The 22063-nt window shown below is 45.4% G+C and overlaps 1 protein-coding gene across 1 annotated transcript; it reads left to right on the top strand.

The window, feature by feature from the left end:
• The first annotated feature begins 1941 nt into the window (after nucleotides 1-1941).
• LOC112560767 lies at nucleotides 1942-15705 on the top strand. The gene is made up of 6 exons (XM_025232817.1): nucleotides 1942-2465; nucleotides 3003-3850; nucleotides 7627-7806; nucleotides 9826-10083; nucleotides 12106-12359; nucleotides 12923-15705. The coding sequence occupies exons 2-6, from the start codon at nucleotides 3087-3089 to the stop codon at nucleotides 13723-13725; spliced, it is 2259 nt and encodes a 752-aa protein (XP_025088602.1). The 5' UTR covers nucleotides 1942-2465; nucleotides 3003-3086; the 3' UTR covers nucleotides 13726-15705.
• The last annotated feature ends 6358 nt before the right edge of the window (nucleotides 15706-22063 follow it).

The raw sequence follows: 22063 nt of genomic DNA, 5'->3' as shown, positions 1-22063 counted from the left end.
ACATGTTCAAAACCCGGTCTCCTGCATAATACCATTCAGTTTACATTGAATAACTACATTACTGTAATAGTAGTAATATCATGATGGTGCATTCTTTACATGTACAGTCCCGCTTACTGAGGATGCTCCCTGAATTATTTTCAGTTAAAAATTTTGAAACTTTAGCGTTAAACTGCTTAGTACATGTAGTGAGCTGTAGTCAATAGCTCCCTAGTCATGATACAAAGTTCTCGTATGTTGTCATAATAAAGGGGAACATCTTATGCAGTCCCTTCTATTAGGAGCAGCTTTTTGTGAAAAGATTAAAAATTTTATTTAAGCCTTGCAAGTGATGTGTGTCGCTCATTTAAGTGTTATTGTCTGTTACAAAATAAGCATGTCACACCTTGCTGTAAACTCTAAAGTAGGAATCAGACTCTTTAAACCATGGCGTTTGATATCTACAATTTTACTCATTAATGAAGCTTTTGATGCGAAAGTTTCTTGTAGAAGCTGGGTTGGGTTCACATTTTAAAGGTGGCGAGTGTGTAGTGCACAGCCCCAGGCACGCATTACCCGAGTCTTGCCATCTTGCAATATTTATTCCAGCCCCACCAGATATCTGCGCCATCACCGAATGCCGCGGTGGTGATGAGAGAAAAAAACAGACAAGGAAACAGCCCCTCCCCCCCCCATGATGTCTCTTGACCTCTTTGTCCGCATTCCACTTCCTTCTCTTCTTCCCTCTGCCAGCCTGGTCATCGTTCTATTTGGCTTGATTGGGATTTTTTTTTTCCTTTGAAGGGGAATCCCTGATACAGCCGTCACGACACTTCGTAAAATATTAACCGAGGAGAAGTTGAACAAACTAAATTATTCCTATGTTATTTGATTTTCAAATGGAAGCTATCGCTGCCCCCAAACCGAAGAAATAAAAATAGAAAAACGAGTTTCACAAATGTATCCAGAGTAAGGATGTGTGTTTGTGTCTTGACACGTATTTTGGAGTCGGCGTGAGTTTTTTAAATGCATTTTGAAACAATAAATTAAATTTTTTGTTCTCCTTCATTTTGCCTCCCAGCAGTGTATCAATGAACTTAACGTCGAATATTCTGAGATATATATAAATGCTTATGTTAAGGCCACTCTTGTGAATTCTTTAAATCAGTGATGGAATAAGACCAGCTGACATGCCAGACATAAACACTAGACACCCACATTTTAGGGTTTTTTTTCTGGGAGATAAATCATACGGCCTGACATGGAGCTTTCCACGGCACCCGAGTGTTGATATCCTGGCGAGTAGTCAAGTTGTTTGTGACTTTCTCGTAAACAAAGACTCGGAGTCAATTTGCTTAGTGCGCTCTGTTTATTTTAAATCCAAACTATGAACATTTTCAACTACTGTACAAAACATTATTGTACTAACATGAGAATTTTCTTTTTTGACTTGAGGTACATGGGATGCTATGCCTGTATGCAAAAGTCACAGGAACTTGAAATCATTTATTCCCTCAGCAGCCAATCGTCTCCAGTTGTCCGTTGTGTGTATGTTAACAATGGTCTAGACCAGGGGTGGGCAATTAATTTTCCCAAGGGGCCGCATGAGAAATTGGGATGGTTTTACAGGGCCGGACTAATATAGTTAACTTAGTTTTTACCCAATACTGTATATGTATACTGGCGGGCGGGCCAGCGGGGGGGCCGGTCAAAGACAGGAGGCGGGCCGGAAGCGGCCCGCGGGCCGCCCTTTGCCCAGGTCTGGTCTAGAATATAGATGTAAGAGTGTGTGTTTTCATATTTTTAATAATTAACAGCCTTATCCTTATGTTGTCTTTATCTTTCTATTGTAACTAATTGTTCTGTGTTTGTAACTGAAATACTTCTCGATTATAATTGTCCATTGGGATTCATAAATTTAATCCTTGTCATTGTTATCACTCACTGTTCACCAGACAACAACTCTTACAACACCCGAAACCCTGAAAGCCTTTTGTTAAAACCTTTTAGCCTTTTCTGTTGGGGTAAAGGGTGGTCGTGCTGCAGTCAGTGAGGCTGGCGGTGCTGAGGGCGAGCTGGTCTGCATGCCGGAGGAAATGTGTCCAAATGCAGGAGGATAATACGGCTTTTCCTCCCGGCTCGTGACTGCAATTTTTCCGAGCAGGTGGTTGCCCATCAAGAGGGAGAGAGAATTGTGGGTTAGGGTGGAGGTTGGTGGGGGGAAGGGCTACGTACACTAGCTGCACGTGCGATCCTCCTTCTCAATGACTTCACGCGACAAGGCGCGTGCGACTCGGGAGGGAAGAAGACAAGAGACCAGAACACACGATTGGCCAGCGTCTGGAGAAAGTTTCTTGTCTTAACGCAGAGCGCCAGCCAGCTAGCGGCTCTTGAAGACTAACAGAAGAAGAGGAAAAAGCTGTGGAAGTGAGTGGAATGGACCAAGCTAGACACTGACTTTCTACTTGCATCAAGTCCAAGGAAAGGTAAGGAAAGATGTTTTTCAATCTTCCCTTTCCGATGAGAGACAATCGCTGGGTGGGAGATGGTGTGAGGCAGAGGCGCTCGATCACACTTGAGACAAACAAAGTACGGTGCAATGAAAAAAATGTCATGGGACTCAAGGCCGCACGTTTCTGTCTGATTTCGGTTGTTTTCGAGCGATGACATTTCTTGATTCGTCAAGGAGAACTTGTTTGTGTGATCTTAGTAGGTGGTAGTGGTGGTGTTGGTGGCTTTTCCTTATATTTAGGTCAATGATTTTGTCCTTGGAATATTATACATGTATTCATATTTTTCAACCGAAAAGTCCATCGACCTTTTATATTTTGTCATCAACTTAAAGTTGTTTTTTTGTTTTGTTTTGTTTTGTTTGTTTTTTTTTGAGAGAGAGGGATCAGGCTTTGGGCTTGTTGATTGATGCGAATGAAGAAGATACACCCTAGAAAAGAAAGACTGAAAATAGGAGAATGTTTATTTTAAATGAAGTCATCTTTATTTACCATTTCTTGTTTGGATTATAGGAAACCAGTATCTGCAGCCAAAATTCATCAGTTTGACAAAGAAACACGTTTTAAAGATGTTTTGAAGACCCTGGACCTGCTGTGATGGAGAAATACTACCCCCGAGCAAGCGCCAGTAAAGGCAACAAGAATTTCAGACTCTTTCCAGTCAGTTGGAGGAAATTCAGGGTCACTGCCTTGGGCGTTTGGATGACAGTCTTTATTGCTGCTGTCTTCTGTTTGTCCTGGTTCGTCCTTCCCTCCGAAGCAACGCGCGTCTGGAATTCGGACCTTCAGCAGAAACAGAACTTGCCGAGAAGTGTGGGCGGCAAAAGAGTTTATGCTCAGACAGAAACAGAAGCTGGAAGGACTTTGGAGCGAGCGAAACCTGGCAAAGATCACACAACAGGCAGGAAAGGGAAGAGCAAGAAGATTTGGGACAGGAAGGGGCGTCCCAAGAAATTTGCAACTCTGGACCCAGTGTCATCTGTCAGTGGCTTCCATGAAGCAGGCAGTCCAAACTACCTTACTCGGCAGCAGGACCAGGAGACGAGGGTCAACGAGACACCTGCCGACGCAAAGGACAGAAAGGGGCAGGTAACTAATGAGGCTCTCACCTGGAAGAGGCAGCCGAGCGAGAAGGAGGTGCAACAGTTCCAGAAGCTCGTGGTGAGGACCATGGAGTGTCGAAACCTGCCCGCCCTCTCCCTCAGCCTCGTCAAGCGAGGACGCGTCGTCTTGGCAACCAACCTCGGGTACGCTGACCCAGAGGCACGGATGCCCGTGATGAATGAGACGAGGTTTGCGATTGGTTCATTGACCAAAGCCTTCACTGCGACGGTAGTCACAGACTTTCTCATGGAGCGGAAGTGAGTACTGATAGTTTGGTAAGAGGTTCTCGATGTGTGTGTTTTGGGGGGAGGGTGATGAAGTGAGAGAGAGAGAGACAGTGTGAGAGTATATATATATAGATATGCGTGTAACAGAGTGACGGGATGATTATAGGGTTGGTTAGTTGGTTCGTTTATTGGTATAGGTAAATAAGTAGGTTGGGAGTTGGGTTTATTATTTAGCAGCTGTGTTATAGTCAGCTTTAACATAAATGGCAACGCTCTATGACCTCCACAAATTTAACTTAATTCAACGCATATCTGGTATCTGTAGACAGAAACGCCTTTTCAAAGAAATATTCATCACATTATGAATTCCCCTAACCGCCAAATACGTCTGTGTTCTTTCAGGTAAGCATCAGTTGAGATAAACACACACACAGTCTCTCTCTTCCTTTCTCAGACACTCCCTACTTCCCTCTCTCTCTCTCATGCACATTTTCCACACACCTGAGATGAATACGTCACGTGACTTGTCAATTTCCTATCGGTATCTGAAAGAGAAAAGCAAATTTGCGGAAAAATATAAATGAGAAGACAGCATCAACTGTCATCACATTGATTGCAATAACATTTCTGTATCTGACTTTTGATTTCATAAATACAAGTTTTTCTTCCTGTCCTGCACGAAACCAGTTTAAAAAAAATTGTTAGCCGCGGAAAACAACCAGTAGTGATACCGTTGGATACAACCACAGATGATGATAACCATGGACCACAGGTGAGAGTAATAATGAGTGGTGACAATTGTATCGTGCGATATATCCACTCATAATAACAGTGATAAGACAGAACTAATTATCTGTACACTAAGTAGACATTGAATTTTTTAACAATCTTATTAAAGCAAAAAAGAAACAACAAAAAACAAACAAACCCCAAAAAATCTTATTTTGCTTTGGAATTAGCATGACATGATATCGATCATCACAGGAGATATTCTTGTCACGAGTGCTTACACCTCTCCAATGCCGGTGATCACCGAGGATCTGTAATTTCTTTTCCGGACCCGTTAAGCTGAGTGGCAGAATGAAAGAGCACCGCCCGTAGTCCCCCAGTCATCTTGGAATAGCTGTGGGCGGGTACCCACCACCCCACCACTGTCGTCAGAGAGGCTTTAATGTTCTTATTCTTCTGTTTTTAGACACGGCAGGGCAGAAATGACATTTATTAAATGTACAGGTTGCTTTTTTTAATCTCTTTACCTGAAAACGCCCACGTAGTGCTTTGAAGAGGAGAAACCATTCATTTTTATCCCCTCCTTTTTCTCTCTCTCTCACTACCTCCTATACCTGGTTCACCTTGTTACTCCCCTTCTCTCTCTTTGTTTCACTTTCTTTCTGTCTAAACTTCTGTTCTGCCTGCTAGTATATGCTGAGGTATTATGTACCCCTGGTTTTTATGTATATCGCTGTGTATGTACCTCTGCTGTAATTATGGAGTGATGTATCTACCTCTGTGGTATGTATAGAACTTTCACCTACCTGTGTTTTATTATAGACTTATGTAGTTCAGTTGTACATATGTACAGAGAAAGAGAGCGAGTGTGTGTGTTCGTGTGTTCAATGTATTTCTGTCTATGGAGCTATGTCTATACATGTGTATATGTACAGATTTAGACATCGACCTATGTTGTGTGTACTTTATTACATTTTTCATCTCTTCTGCTTCTTTATTTTTTTCCACTCTTTGTGCGATCCCGTAACATTTTCTTTCTTACCCCTACCTTCACACACATTATCACCTCTCCTCCCTCACACACACACACACCTTGTCTTGCTTGATCTCTTTCCTTTTGTTAAAACAATGATAATTTAAAGTGTAAAACACTAATTTCTTATTACAAGTTTCTAAGCTGGAAAGTGAGAATGTGAGGGAGGGAGATAAAGAGGTGGGAGAGACAGAGCGGAGGACAGAAAGAAGGGGACAGGCAAAGAAAAGGGGAGATAACTCGTATTCAAACCCACAGGCCCCTTCAACGGAGGGAAAGTGGTGAAGAGAGTGGTAGAGAGAGATAAATAGTGCGATAGAGTGGTACAGCGAGAGGTGCAGTGGTAGAGTGGTGACGAGTGTAGTGAAGAGAGTGGTAGAGAGAGTGGTAAAGCGAGTAGTAGAGAGGCGAGAAGTAGTGAAGGAGGAAGCGAGTCACTACCACAGACCACCACGTGTTTCTAGGGGACTGACGCAGGGTTAGACCAGATACACACATGTCGGTCTGCTGCAACAATAGTTCTCTCACAACGGATATCCGCCTCAAGAGCTATAGACCCATGGTGTTTCGATGGACAAACCAACAAACAAACAAACAAACAAACGAACGAACAAACAAACGAACAAACAAACAAACAAACAAACAAACAAACAAACAAACAAACAAACAAACAAACATAAATGGAAAGACGAAAATCGCAACAAAAATTCTTGTTCTAACCCCAAGTACACCACCAGCTTTCTCACCCGCTCTCTTACCTATTCTCTCACCTGCTCCCTAATGTACTACTCATTCTCTCTCACTTTCTCTAAGCAACTTTCACACTCTCTCTCTCTTGCCATCCCTCATCCACTTTCTCGCCTTTTCTTTAATGCCCCTGTCGGCATCTCACCCTCTTTCTAACTCCCCTCTCGCCCTTTGTCACCTCCATTCTGTTATTCACTCCCTCAGCCACTCTCTTCCACTCTGCCATTATCTCTCGAATCTCTTGCCTCATCCCCTCTTCCATCTGTCGCTCTCTAACCCACTCTCTCTCTCTCATTCACTCTCTCACCTGTTCTCATCCACTCTCTCCCTCTCTCACCTGTTTTCATCCACTCTTTTACTTTTTTCCCTTCACACTCTCATCGATTCATCCACTCTTTCTCTCTCATTCACGAGCCCTCACTCTCTCGCTGAACATTTATTTCCCCGAACACGCAAGAACCGTGAACGTTCACAGCAGTGAAATGTTCATAAGCAGACAGGAAAATCATGTCTGCACTCTGGTCTGACTTTGTTGCGAGAAGCGCTGCATGCCGGGACAAAAGACCATCTTAAGTGAGAACTGCTTCCGTCTCAGCGCGAGGTCCCGAGCAAATCGCTGATAATAGAAACGATGTGATTGCGTCCATCAGACAATAACAAGAAAGGGATCTGAGGAGAAAATTGCGATCCAGCGACTGTCTCGGCTTCAGGATTACAAGCCTAAAGCTGGGCTGGCGGTCGGCAATAACAACAACAGTTTGAGCCCCACTTGTATTCTGGTGGCGTGGCCTGCACCCCTGTCCTCCCGTACCTTGCCTCTGGCTGGACCACCGCAGGAGACAAGCCTCGCTTTCGTGGAGCCCCAGTGATGAATGGTTTAACGTGACAAGTGTCTCTCTTAACTCTTTCGTCAGGGCACCTTGGGATTAGTCTAAGACCGAAGTGGTGAAGGTAGGGCTGTAGCCAGGGAATCCCAGTAGGAAATGAAGGGGGAATTGCTGATGCTCTCCCTTTTCACGCGCGCGCGCACACACACACACACGTACGTATGCAAGACACTGAAGGACGTATATACACTCTGCCAACTGCAGAAATAAACATTCTTTTACACACAAACACATGCACGTGTATACACACATATACCTCAGTATGTAGACGCACAAACAATACCTCTACCTATTTATTCCTACTTGCAAAAACACACGTACACACGAGCGTACAGATATACACACACATAAAAGAACATAGCCATCAGCCGTGTGGACATTCTATAAGTTAGCACGATGTATTGTTTCAGTATCAGTCTCGATATACCGGTCCAGAAGCTGCTGCACTCCGACTTCCGGCTCATGGACGAGCACCGCACGCGCAGCGTCACCATCCGCGACCTCTTGGGTCATCGCGCAGGCGTACCGGGCTACTTCAACGCCTTACTCGTTGGACTTCCGGCGCACGTGACCAGATCTGAGTTGCTGTCGTAAGTAAATAAAACACGTCCTGATTTCTTGTAGTCTCCTTCCCTAAGTGTAATAGTTATGACCTAGTTGGTGAGTGTTATTTAAACGGTATTGAAACTGACGAGGGTTTTTCAACATGTTTCATACTTTCTTTTTGTGAGGCCCTCCAAATCACTACAAATCTTGCATCAAAGCTTGCAGTTTTAGACATTTTCAGAGACTGAAGTATAATATCAGGATGGTCAGCATCGACAATTTGTGAATTCTGACATTTTTTTGTAAAAGTAAAAGTAAAATGTTGCTTAACTGTCTGAAACCATCACAGAGAGACAAAAGTACCTGTCCAAGAATGGAGGTGGGGAAAATAACAAATGTAGAGCAAGAACTGTTCACAATGACCCGTGCAAAAGATTATCCAGTTTTTCTAGCCGCCTTCACGGTTCGCAAAGAAACTTACAGCTAAGCTGGCGCTGGACGGGATTCGATCTAGACAGTCAACACGTTGTCCTGTTCCGGAGATTATGGAAACAATGTAGACAGGACGAGTTTAGGAGAACTTCGCAGCATACCCGGATGATGGGTGTTTGCTCGCTCAGATTAATACACGACAGACCTTGCACACAGAACTTGTTCCAAAGACTTCCTGTGCATCGTTTAAAGGACGAGTGGGGTTTGAACCTTCTGTCGAATGTTTCAATGCAGAAAACTGTTTCCCACAATCTGAATACTCACTCTCTCCTGCTCGAAATACACGCCTACAAGTCTGACCCTGCACAGAATAAGATCAGCAATACAATCGTCAGGATAGTCATACAGTGGAACCTCGGTTAACGAACTTAATCCGTTCTGGAAAGCTGTTCGTTAACCGAAATGTTCGTTATCCGAAACAATTTTTTCCATAAGAAATAAAGGAAATAGATTTAATTGGTTCCCAGCCCCTGTTGACTCGCTATTTGAAAGTTACAGGCTGTATATATATATAGGTATTTGTTTTAATGAGAACAGTTATAATGCAATATAAATGGAGTTAAATAAACATAAAAACATTAACGAAAGCATTTAAACATCAGAAAACTTGCCGTTTTGACGGCGTGGTTGGAAACAGGTGTGGGGAGGAAGGGGTGGAATTACTGCTTTGAATCCCCTCTCCATGAGCACACGTGACATCGGGGAGACTTCCCTTTTCTGTAGCTTTGAGGTTGAAGAAAAAATCTTGTCCAGTGTCTGCTCCTTCTGCCTTTTTTTTGTAAAACTCTTCGGTAATACGACATCACAATCCGACAGACGCATGCCACCTTCATACTTTGAAATCATTTCCTTTTTCAATTCATTTGTTGGCCGCGTCCTTGTCATTACCTCACTACTATTAATTGCTCTTAATCTTCTTTGGAGCCATTATTGAGGATTATCTTATTAAAATAAAGCATAACAATCACTAAATAAGAAGGATGCGCACAGGTAAGGAACGACTGATCGTAACTGTGTCTCGAGCGCGAATGATGACATGCTGGTCGGTCACGTGTGGTTCACGTGGCTGTTCGTTATCCGAAATTTTGTTCGCTATCCGAGACAAATTTTTAGCGAAATTTTTGTTCGTTAACCGAAAAATTCGCTAACCGAGGCGTTCGCTAACCGAGGTTCCACTGTAGATACTTTCCCGCTGTGAAAACCTCAGCCAATGGGAAGATGTGTTATATGGCCACATCGTGACGTCACAGTTAGGATATCTTTTCGCACCCCACTAATCCTTTAAGCAACAAACGGTCAGTTTTACACACACCATCGCTGAATACGATGTTACTTTCAATAAGAATATAATAATTATATTTTGAAGATTAAAATGAGTTTAAAGAAGAAAATATTGCTTACATTGGACTCTCCTTCTTTTGACCCTTCGTTGAATAATTAATTTTGCATTTCGTCATATTTTGAAATCAAAAATAATTTTTTAAAAATAATTGATGACAACAAATAAAAAAGTGAATAAAACTATAATACAATGGAGCTGAGTCTGTGAATAATGAGAAATCTGCTTCCAGGAAACTTCAGCATCTACCAGCGGTGGCTCCTCTGAGGTCACAGTTCCTCTACAACAACTACCTCTTCACCTTGGCTGCTCACGTGGTCGAGGTCCTTTCCGGTCAGTCATGGGAGACGCTAATGAGAGACCGAATACTGAGGCCGTTGGGAATGACGTCAACAGGGTTTGTGGACAGGGTGGACAACTTCAGAGACTTCGCCCTACCTTGTGCTCTCGTCAACGGGTCTTTCAGAAACCTCACACCGGAGCTGTTGTTGTGAGTAGAAGGAAAGTAGGGGCGTGTTTGTAGCTTGTTTGTTTGTAAACAGTTTTGTTGTAAGGACAAGGATAGTCAGGGCGTGTTTGTAGCTTGTTTGTAAACACTGTTCTAGGGTGGATTTTTATTGTCAACCCTGGCGTGGATTCTTGTTATTGTATTTTACTGCTCATTCATATCACTGTACACATATATAAACAGAAACAAACAAACAAACAAACACTCTCTCCCTAACACGCACATACACACGAACGCACACACACACAGGTTGAAATTTAGAGAAAAAGAAAAAAAAGTAGAATAAAAAACAGCACAAGAAAGCAAAAAAATTAAAAGAGGGGAAAAAAGAAATAAGAAAGAAAGTATCAAAAGAGAGAGAAAGTGAGAATAAAAAGTTGACCAGATTCGAAAGTCGGAGACAAATCCAAAGCTCCTTTCAGCTTGTTCTGGAACTGACACATATCAGACCATAAAATTGCTCAGAGCTCAAGAAAAACAAGTAACCCAGTGTCCCATCTTTAGCAAGATCCCCGATTATGTCATTTTCCTGTCTCATAAACCAGCGCATGAGGAGGAGAGAGTAGGTTTTATGAATCGCCTTTCTCTCTGGAGCAAGTGCTTCTCTGGAGAGCTGCTGATGAAAGTTCGGTCTCTCGGGCTTACGATAATGCGGACAGACACACAGACGACAGGGCGGAGAAAGAAAGAGAGACAGAGATTGAATTGGATGTTTTTCTTTTAGTAGGTCACTGGTTTCTTTGTACAAAAGTTATACATTTTTTTTTAATTAGACCAAAAAAACCTTGATAAATAAATGTGAAAGTCATTAGCTTGCTTAAACTTTCTGGCTGTAACATGGCATAATAAATAAACATCACTATTGATTTTGTAACAGTAGAGAGAGACAGAGACAGGGACAAAGAGAGACTGACAGAAAAATAATGACATACAAACAGAATAATAGAGGAAGATAGATATGAATATTCATTTCCAAGGAGATTATCAAGGACATTAAGCAGTGGCAGAGAAGAGAAAGAAAAAAAAATCAGAATGTCAAGTTAATACATTTAAAAACAATATTAACATTAAAATACTGTTTTGACTGTAAAATGGTTTGGCATTAAATAAGGCCTAGTATTATGTTTCTGTAATCTGTGAGAGATATGCTTCTTTAAAGAAAGAAAAACATGAAGGTTAGATAAAAAAAAATAACTGTTCTGGATGGAGATGAATAGAGAAAAACAAGTCAGTAAGCTGGGATGGACACTATTCAAATGAGGTTGCATAATATTGAGAAATGAAGCTGACATTGTTCAGAGCCCAGTGTGTCTGTCAGTTTGACACAAACCAGAGAGACTGCTCCCCATGGCCTCTGATTCTGCTAGTGCTACATTTATTGCCAAAGAACTGAGAGTGCTGCAAATGATGAGTAGACATCTAGTCTCAAGGTTTGGGACCTGTCTCTGGTGTTTGTCATAGTCTGCCATTCCAGAAAGCTTTTGTTGTCCACTCCAAGGTCTCTCTACCTCCCTCTCTTTTACCTCCCTCCCTCTGTGATGCTACAGTCAGGGTCAGACACACGTTGGTGTCAAAGACTGTTTCTGTTTGGGCTTACATCCTTTTTTTGTCTATTCTTTGATCCGCGTCTCATCCTTCTTCTAGTTAGTACAATAGTACAAAGAAAGCATGACAAAGCAGCTGATCTTTTAGACTGACATTTTGTATCAGTAGATATTTAGTTTCCCTTAGCTGATTATCTGAACTGTAGAACCCTTAAACAACTTCTTTTGTCTCAACTGACACAGTCTGATCTACAACAAACAGGAATAAACAACACACTATAACAAAAAATTAAAAATAAATAAACAAAATAAAAAAAAAAGAACGAGAAGCGTAGAACAATAAAACAAACTGTAATAGAAAAAAAGAGCGAACAAATAAATGAAAGAAAAGAAAAAGGTTTGTGACTGTTGACATTACAAATCTTTTGAAACCGTTAAACTGTAAAAACAACTCTTGCAGCTCTGTGTCGCCGTGTGGACCGGCGGGTTCCCTCTACTCCACGGCGCGCGACATGGCCCATTGGCTGAGGCTGCTCCTGGCAGACGGCAAGACCTCTGATGGCCGACAGATGCTGAAGGACAGTGTTCTCAAGGAAACCTTCAAGGCAGTTATGCCCCCACCCGGCATTGGGACCGACCTCACGCGGCCCGTGTATCCCATCAGTGACGTGGAACAGTCGTACGGCATGGGGTGGATCACATCCAACTACAGAGGTCAGGGACTTCTCATGAGTGAAAATGTCATGCACGGCTTTCAACTGAGAAATCTGACTAGAAACCTGTTGTTTTTTTTTTCTTAGATTTTGTTTCTTGGATAGAAACTTGCCACGTGCAAACATAAATATATACTTAAAGGTTGTGGCGTATGTTTTATGACCAGCTAACAAGGGTATCAGCGTTATCTGGGTAATGTACCTTTCCCTGACAGGATGTCAGCTGTCACTGCGCTCGCAGACCAGCTCAACGGGTGGTGAAGGGAATAAAAGCATTGTGGTGCTCCACGTTTCCTTGTATGTTTTGCGTAGGCACCCTCTAGATAAGATCGATGTCATATTTTGCTATGCTTAGTTTATTTTATTACTAACACGAGTAATATCAAATAGAAGATAGAAATATAAGAAAGATGCTCGGATACGAAATACACGAACAAAATAACAAGTCTGCAACTTTCCCTTAGACAAAACGAGAACTCCTGACAAAACTTTGCTCAGGGCTGGACAAACGGTAGATATGTCTAGAGTGATGATTTTCTATGGTGGCCGTCTGTTGTTGTGCAGGCTATCGCAAGATCTGGCACTCGGGGGGCATCGTGACCTACTCCTCTCGCCTGTGGCTGCTGCCAGGTGCGGATGCTGGTCTGTTCGTGGCCACAAGCGGTCCGCAAACGTCACAGAAGGCGCACGGCCTGACTGCCATCACGAGCCTGGCAGCCGACCTCTTGCTAGGAGAAGAGCCCTGGCTAAACTCCTCCACCGTCTGCTCCTTCCCCTCCCCATGGAACGAGCACAAGGCCACAGAAGTGCCCGTGGAACGTCATGACGTCACGACGAAAAAACCGTCAACTAAGGTGGCAGCACAAGTCGTTAACGACCTGGACGAGCTGACCGGAACCTACTTCCACGAGGCTTTCGGAGAAATCGTCATCGAGCGAGCGGAATCAGAGGACCATAAGGTCACAGATAAGAAAAGTTCGAACTCCAGCGAGTCGGCGACCCCGACCGGCAACGCCTCCACCTGGCTGACGCTGAAGTTCGGTCGTTTCGGGCATCTCCGGATCTCCAAGGTGATGGAAGAAGCCAACACGTGGGAAGGGACGTTCCTCGGTCCCCTCTGGTACGTCACAGCTTCCGACGAAGCGTTCGCCCCCCTGCAGGTGACGTTCGTGCATGACAGACACGGAAGAGTGAGCAAGCTGCGGTACCCCATCGACGGACAGCACGACAACATCGAATTTCAGAAGCGGGTTCTGCACATAACAGGGGTCAGCTCGCACGCCACGTCAGCCGCTGAGGTCATCTTCGCTTCTTCCTCGCTGGTGATGGCCGTGTTTTCCCTCTTGTCGACTTTCACGCGCCGCTGAACTCGTGATTAATTACTTGAAATTAATTTCCTTTTTTAGAAGTGAGAACTATGTTTTATTTTAGCATGACCATTATGTTTTCAGCTATTTTTCTACTTTGTCAATTCTTTAATTTTAATAAGGCAGTTTAAAATTTGATCAGAGACCAGTATAGTAGCAGCAGGTAACGTTACGTAGCATCGATGTTACGCACACATATACGCACAATGCTAAAGGGTAGGCGATAGTGACGTGTTGTTGAAAATATTATAACCCACACAAATACATTCCTGGGTCAGGTTAACTAATTGGACAAATGAACAATCTGGTAATTATATTATGTGTATCACACTAGTGAGGAAACTGCAATATTTCATCAATCCTAAGCAGCCTTTTCCCGCTATAGGGGAGAGGGAGGGGTGGAGGAAACCAGTGTACCCGGCAAAACCCTCGACTGCAGGTGAACAGGTGTCATATACAGAATGGCTCGAGACGAGATCCGAACCCAAAGCCTCTCTGCGGTGGTGACAAAACGAGTGTTTCAACCACTACTCCACAGAGCGCCCCCTTTTGGGAAGCGCCTTGCTGCAAATCTTGAAGAACAATCATAATGTAGACAAAGGTATAGACCTCACTATATCAATATACAGACGTTCGGAAATCTGGTTTGAGATTATGTATTATTTTTACAATTTCTACTTTTTTTTTTTTTGCTCAGTCTAAAATGCCATCTGATTCGATTTTCTTCGTTTTATTTTCCATCACCGTACAACTTGTTATTTCAACCTCAGAGGTATTAGCTCACCTAGCAGTATTTTTTTTTTTCAGAGATTGCCGAATCCAAAGCGCAACAGAATTTATAAATATACTCATTCAAGCATTACTGTGTTTACTGAATAATCATATCATATGTTATTATTCTCTATGAATACCTATCTTGATCGTGTCATTGTTGTGTGTTGTAATATTTCAAAATTAATAATGTTGTTGATACTGTTTACGTACTGAACATACATATTTATAGTTGTTCAAATACTGAATATTTTTATCGTCCTAGTGTACTTGTCTGTATCTATAACTTGAACTAGAGAATACACTCAAAGATCTTTGCTAGAAGGAATTGATAGATTCTAAACGAAGTTTTTTTTAATTTTAATTTATTTATTTATTTATTTATTTTGCTGATGTTTTGCCCTTGAACCAACCTGACATTTCCTAGCCGAGGGATTTGGAAATCTGCGGTTTGTTTAAAGGGAGATAATGATGAATATTGTTAGACCTCAAGGGAGCTAACTGCTAATCCCAAGTTAGGACCCGTACCAGCCAGTGTTTCTTCGCCTCCTTTACATCCACGGAAAAAGACATTTGACGAGGATAATCCTTGTTATAGTTGGAGCTCACTTTTACAGGGGTATTCATGTAGGGCCTGTAAGAAAGGACTGGTGCTAAAGCGTTCGAAAGTTGGAGATTTTCAGTCGTTGACATTTTTTTTCTTTTTGAGATCTGAAATTCCGGAGTACAACACAAGTCTATGATCAGGTCAATGGGGTTAGAGGCACATAGTGTGCGTTACGCTCAGGTACCACAGTTTTGTCAGGTAAAAGATTTCTGTATAGTATACCTGGTCAGGCTCGCAATTATTCCGTGGCGCATTGTTTAGAGGAAATTACGAAGATATAGTCCGTGGAACGGATAGTTAAAAGTACGATCTAGTCTTTAGAGATAAAAATGCACTGAAATTTCAAGTATCAAAGCTTATAAATAAATGTACTATATTAAGAACAGTTTGTATAAAATGTTACATATTTGTTGTTGTCCTTGTGAAATTTGTGGTGTGAAGTGTTTGTGAGTCCTCATTGTCTTACGAGGAATTGTCACAAAAAAAAAAAAGAAAAACAACTCGATAATGATTTTTTCTAATTTTACATGCATTATGTAGTGAAGCCAATTTCCATATCGTTGTGAAAGTTCGTGTTTCGTCTTCGAGGAAATAAAGTGAGTCACGTGTTATTTTGCATGGTCGTTTGTTATCATGTAGCGTTCTGCGTTTCTCACTTTTGAAACAAGCTCCCTCTCTATATACATAATTGATGACTGTGTTTATGTGTATATGCATACTTGCGCGTATGTATGTATGCATATGTGAGAAGATGCGGAAGAGGGAGAAAGGACTAGTGTGAGGAGGATGTAATCGCATTGTAAGAATTATAAAAGATAAAAACTGCCAAAGAGAGTGTTTATTATTTACAACGGCCACTGTATTGCTACCTTATTAATTTTATCAATAATTTAATGAAATTAATCTATGGATCAATATTTTCAGAACAAAATGCGAATATCTTTAGATTCATGGGAAGAAACTACATTTATCAACGTGAAAATCACACATACACACATATACCACAAACACAAGCTTAGACGTGTACTCTATGGAAGCCCAACACCAGGTTTATTTTGAAATATGCTGAGGTACGAACACTGAAAGAAATTAAATTATTAATTTTCAAATTCAAAAGAAATAACTTACTAATATGCTTAATTATCTGCAATAATTTAAACTCTTTTTCATTTGCGTTGCTGAAAAGAAAGAGAACTTTAGAAGGACTATCGCATTACTTTATACCAGGTTACTTCCCTTGTACCGCAGTAATGACCCGTACACAAGAGTTTTAGTGCATCACTGATCGGTGCGACCCACATTATTTTGCTGCACTTTAAGTGTTCAGTCAAGGACGGGCTCTTAAATGATCTCAGTATATCACAAGGCCGCAGTTAGCAAAGGTCTACTGAGCACTGTGCTTTATCGAGCTCTCTGCCCAGGGCTAACTGCATGGAGCTCAAAACCAGTCAAAAGCTTGAAGAAAAGTACTTTGGTGAAATTAAAGGGGTGACATCTAGGTGGAGTTAAACGTGCATGAACGTGAAGGATGCGAAATGTAGAGAGGATGAGGTGGGCGGGTGGGTTGTTGAGAAATGTAAGAGAAGCACACGATGAGTGTTTGAGAAGTGCACTGCCTACAGAGACGTTGAAAGAGAATCTGACAGATGAATAGACAGACGGACAGAGAGACAGACAGACAAGATTGGGAGCCATATGTTAAAGGTTATCCTCCTCGCTGTCTTCTGTTTCACAACCTTTTACAGTAGCGTAAGAAGATGCTCGGCTTTGGGGGAGGGGACACAAACTGCCCCCTCCTTGCCTCCCTAGCTCTTACACCACTGCTTTAAGGGGTCAGGCACCAGTTCAATGGCTAGGTCAGCTGAGGGAAATACATTGAATTGATTGCGCTAGTTCTACCTTGAACGCCGAAAAGACATAAGTTTGGAATAAGACTTTTTCCCGGGACAGTGACACACACAGACCGAGAGAAAGAGAGATTTAATGAAATGTTTTCTGTATAAACACTGCAATCCTGTGTTTTAAAAAAAAGTTATGCCCAAGCCCGAGCAAGTTATTGCAAACGAGCTGCATGCAACCCTATGACATGGGTCTGATGATTTTACTAATTCGGAGAAACCACACCGGAAATATGTCAAAATCAGTTATATGTCATTCGCTTCTAACTGTATTCACGCACGTAGCTTTTTCCTTTTCATGATGTGGAAAAAAATCCATTAGTTCTACATTCCGAGAACAGATTGTGGTGTACAGGGCCAGGTCAGATCAAAAATATTTCATACCTTCTCTCGCGTCGTGGTTTACACTGAAACTGCGAATAGACCATGACCTCACCTTTACTTTATAATGTCAGAAAAAACAGTTTTAAAAAACCATTCATCTCAAGTTTCTGGGGAAATGTTAGCACGCACGTCATCTGTAGCCTTCATAAACATCGAGCAGCGACTGCACAGGAAATGTCATGGCTTCAATTACCTCTTCCTTGCACGTTGATCGGAGTGTTATAGGTGGAGGCAGGGTGGATGGGTAGTGCACACGGGTAGGGTGTGAATTCAGGACTGTAGAGTGAGTGGGGATAGGGGTGGGTAAGAAAACCTCTAAATACCGACGGATCAGACGAGGACAGAACGTGTTTTCTGGGGTGAAAAACCAGATTAACAGGTTATGAAAATCGAACCGTTGGTTAGTCCTTGACATTTTATCTGTACATAATGACCTCGGCAAGTCTCCAAAAATTTAAAAACAAACTGCTGCCTAGGTTATTAATCTCTATTTCTCTCTGGGATATAATAAGAAATATTGTTCAGCGCTTTGTGTACAATCGCATGGACTAAGCTGCCTCTACACCCCTCCATCTTCAAGTCAGACCACGTGAGGTGCGTCATATCGGTCACTGGCATCCTACTTATTGCATGATGTCCCAGCCCTGTCCTCCCTGATGGCAGGGAGGGCCATGCTCCAGTGGCCCAGCCCTGTCCAGGCGGCGAGGGGGCTGATGGCATGGGGGGCCAGCACCGCTGACCCCTCCCTGCCCACGCGGCGACGGAAGCAGCAGGAAGTGGAGTCAGCAGGGGTAAAGGGTGAAGTCAGATGGTGAGGGGCGAGGGAGGATTACCAGCCGGGCTGTTGTCAGATTTTAGAAGTCCAGTTATTGTTCCCAGGGGCACAGCCATTTCCGACTGGTCAAAGGCGGAGGAAGACTGTGCTGTACACATCCAGCAAAGCAAATACTACACCCAGGTCTTTAATAAAAAGTGAACCTATTATCAAAGAGACTATTGGACTAATAACTTGTTTGGGATTCAATCTTTTTTCTAAACAGAAAATGTAAATAATAAACTTCGACAGGCTTACATAGTAAGAGAAATGATCTTCGTTATTACAACCCAGAGTGATAATTTAATGAACCAAATAATTTAAGACATTTAATGGTGGGAAGAAGCGCTATATCAATAATCAGTATTATTATTACTGATATTACTAAAAGATAACAAAACAGAAAAAATCTACCATCTTACTTTTAATGGGTATTAGTCAATGTTTTCTTGCGCGCGTGTTCTTGTGGCACAGGGCTGGAAGGCAGGGGTGGGGAGACAGCCTAGCTTTACCACTGGGCAAGAGCACCAGATCCCAGCCCTCTCCTCCCTGATGGGTGGGGAGTCGAAAGGCAGCCCTCTCCTCCCTGATGGGTGGGGAGTCGAAAGGCAGGTCCAGAGCACCAACCTGACTGAAAGGCAGGGCTGGGGATTCTGGCATGGCACCTCCCCCATCGCCAGGTCCAGAGCACCAGCCTGACTGAAAGGCAGGCTGGGATTCTGGCATGGCACCTCCCCCATCGCCAGGTCCAGAGCACCAGCCTGACTGAAAGGGCAGGGCTGGGATTCTGGCATGGCACTCCCCCATCGCCAGGTCCAGAGCACCAGCCTGACTGAAAGGCAGGGCTGGGGATTCTGGCATGGCACCTCCCCCATCGCCAGGTCCAGAGCACCAGCCTGACTGAAAGGCAGGGCTGGGGATTCTGGCATGGCACCTCCCATCGCCAGGTCCAGAGCACCAGCCTGACTGAAAGGCAGGGCTGGGGATTCTGGCATGGCACCTCCCCCATCGCCAGGTCCAGAGCACCAGCCTGACTGAAAGGCAGGGCTGGGGATTCTGGCATGGCACCTCCCCCATCGCCAGGTCCAGAGCACCAGCCTGACTGAAGGCAGGGCTGGGGGATTCTGGCATGGTCGCCATCCAGAGCACCAGCCTGACTGAAAGGCAGGATTCTGGCATGGCCATGGTCATGCGTGCACCAGCCTGACGAAAGGCAGGGCTGGGGCCTGGTGGCATGGCAGCCTCCCCCAAGTCCAGAGCACCAGCCTGACTGAAAGGCAGGGGCTGGGATTCTGGCATGGCACCTCCCCCATCGCCAGGTCCAGAGCACCAAGCCTGACTGAAAGGCAGGGCTGGGGATTCTGGCATGGCACCTCCCCATCGCCAGGTCCAGAGCACCAGCGCCTGACTGAAAGGCAGGGCTGGGGATTCTGGCATGGCACCTCCCATCGCCAGGTCCAGAGCACCACCTGACTGAAAGCAGGGCTGGGGATTCTGCGCACCTCCCCCATCGCCAGGTCCAGAGCACAAGCCTGACTGAAAGGCCTGGATTTCTGGCATGGCACCCCCATCGCCAGGTCCAGAGCACCAACCTGACTGAAAGGCAGGGCTGGGGATTCTGCATGGCCACTCCCCATCGCCAGGTCTAGAGCACCAGCCTGACTGAAAGCAGGGCTGGGTTCTGGCATGGCACTCCCAGGTCGCCACAGAGCACCACCTGCAACTGAAAGGCAGGGCTGGGGATTCTGGCATGGCACTCCCCATCGCCAGGTCCAGGCACCAAACCTGATGAAAGGCAGGGCTGGGATTCTGGCATGGCACTCCCCCATCGCCAGGTCCAGAGCACCAACCTGACTGAAAGGCAGGGCTGGGGATTCTGGCATGGCACTTCCCCCATCAGGGCTGCAGGTCCAGAGGCACCTGAACAACCTGACTGTCCAAGAGGCAGGGCTGGGGATTCTGGCATGGCACCTCCCCCATCGCCAGGCACCATACCTCCTGAAAGCAGCACTGGCAACCTGACTGAAAGGCAGGGCTGGGGATTCTGGCATGGCACCTCCCCATCGCCAGGTCCAGAGCACCAACCTGACTGAAAGGCAGGGCTGGGGATTCTGGCATGGCTGAAACCTCCCCATCGCCAGGTCCAGAGCACCAACCTGACTGAAAGGCATTGGGCTGCCAGGTCAGGCACCAACCTTCTGGCATGGCATTCCTGGGCACCCCCATCGCCAGGTCCAGAGCACCAACAACTGACTGAAAGGCAGGCTGGGGATTCTGGCATGGCACTCCCCCATCGCCAGGTCCAGAGCACCAACCTGACTGAAAGCAGGGCTGGGGGATTCTGGCATGGCACTCCCCCATCGCCAGGTCCAGAGCACCAACCTGACTGAAAGGCAGGGCTGGGGATTCTGGCATGGCACCGTCCCCATCGCCAGGTCCAGAGCACCAACCTGACTGAAAGGCAGGGCTGGGGATTCTGGCATGGCACCTCCCCCATCGCCAGGTCCAGAGCACCAACCTGACTGAAAAGGCAGGGCTGGGGATTCTGGCATGGGGGCACTCCCCCATCGCCAGGTCCAGCAGCACCAACCTGACTGAAAGGCAGGGCTGGGGATTCTGGCCATGGCACTCCCCATCGCCAGGTCCAGAGCACCAACCTGACTGAAAGGCAGGGCTGGGATTCTGGCATGGCACCATCCCCCATCGCCAGGTCCAGAGCACAACCTGACTGAAAGGCAGGGCTGGGGATTCTGGCATGGCACCTTCCCCATCGCCAGGTCCAGAGCCAACCTGACTGAAAGGCAGGGCTGGGGATCTGGCATGGCACCTCCCCCCGCCATCGCTGGCAGGTCCCCAGCCAGCAGAGCACCAACCTGACTGAAAGGCAGGGCTGGGGATTCTGGCATGGCACTTATCCCCATCGCAGGTCAGAGCACCAACCTGACTGAAAGGCAGGGCTGGGGATTCTGGCATGGCATTCCCCATCGCCAGGTCCAGAGCACCAACCTGACTGAAAGGCAGGGCTGGGGATTCTGGCATGGCACCTCCCCATCGCCAGGTCCAGAGCACCAACCTGACTGAAGGCAGGGCTGGGGATCTCTGCATGGCACCTCCCCTCGCCAGGTCAGAGCACCAACCTGATGAAAGGCAGGGCTGGGATTCTGGCATGGCACTCCCCCATCGCCAAGTCCAGCCACCAACCTGAAGCTGAAAGGCAGGGCTGGGGATTCTGGCATGGCACCTCCCCCATCGCCAGGTCCAGAGCACCAACCTGACTGAAAGGCAGGGCTGGGGATTCTGGCATGGCACCCCATCGCCAGGTCCAGAGCACCAACCTGACTGAAAGGCAGGGCTGGGGATTCTGGCATGGCCCCCCATCGCCAGGTCCAGAGCACCAACCTGACTGAAAGGAGGGCTGATTCTGGCATGGCAGGCCAGGTCAGAAGCACCAACCTGACTGAAAGCAGCGGCTGGGGATTCTGGCATGGCACCTCCCCCCATCGCCAGGTCCAGAGCACAACCTGACTGAAAGGCAGGGCTGGGGGATTCTGGCATGGCACCTCCCCATCGCAGGTCCAGAGCACCACCTGACTGAAAGGCAGGGCTGGGGATTCTGGCATGGCACCACTCTTCCCCATCGCCAGGTCCAGAGCACAACCTGACTGAAAGGCAGGGCTGGGGATTCTGGCATGGCACCTCCCCCATCGCCAGGTCCAGAGCACTGCAACCTGACTGAAAGGCAGGGCTGGGGATTCTGGCATGGCACCTCCCCCATCGCAGGGTCCAGAGCAAACCAACCTGACTGAAAGGGCAGGGCTGGGGATTCTGGCATGGCACCTCCCCCATCGCCAGGTCCAGAGCACG

The sequence above is a fragment of the Pomacea canaliculata genome, linkage group LG3 (genome assembly GCF_003073045.1).
Source record: "Pomacea canaliculata isolate SZHN2017 linkage group LG3, ASM307304v1, whole genome shotgun sequence".
NCBI lineage: Eukaryota > Metazoa > Mollusca > Gastropoda > Architaenioglossa > Ampullariidae > Pomacea > Pomacea canaliculata.
This window is presented reverse-complemented; position numbering and strand designations above follow the sequence as displayed.

Bases quoted from the DNA above. Each gene is read 5' to 3' on its own strand.
- LOC112560767 (XM_025232817.1), top strand. From the start codon at position 3,087: ATGGAGAAATACTACCCCCGAGCAAGCGCCAGTAAAGGCAACAAGAAT. The intron at 7,807-9,825 runs GTAAGTAAATAA...ATCTGCTTCCAG, and splicing joins ACCAGATCTGAGTTGCTGTC to GAAACTTCAGCATCTACCAG. The intron at 12,360-12,922 runs GTCAGGGACTTC...GTTGTTGTGCAG, and splicing joins GATCACATCCAACTACAGAG to GCTATCGCAAGATCTGGCAC.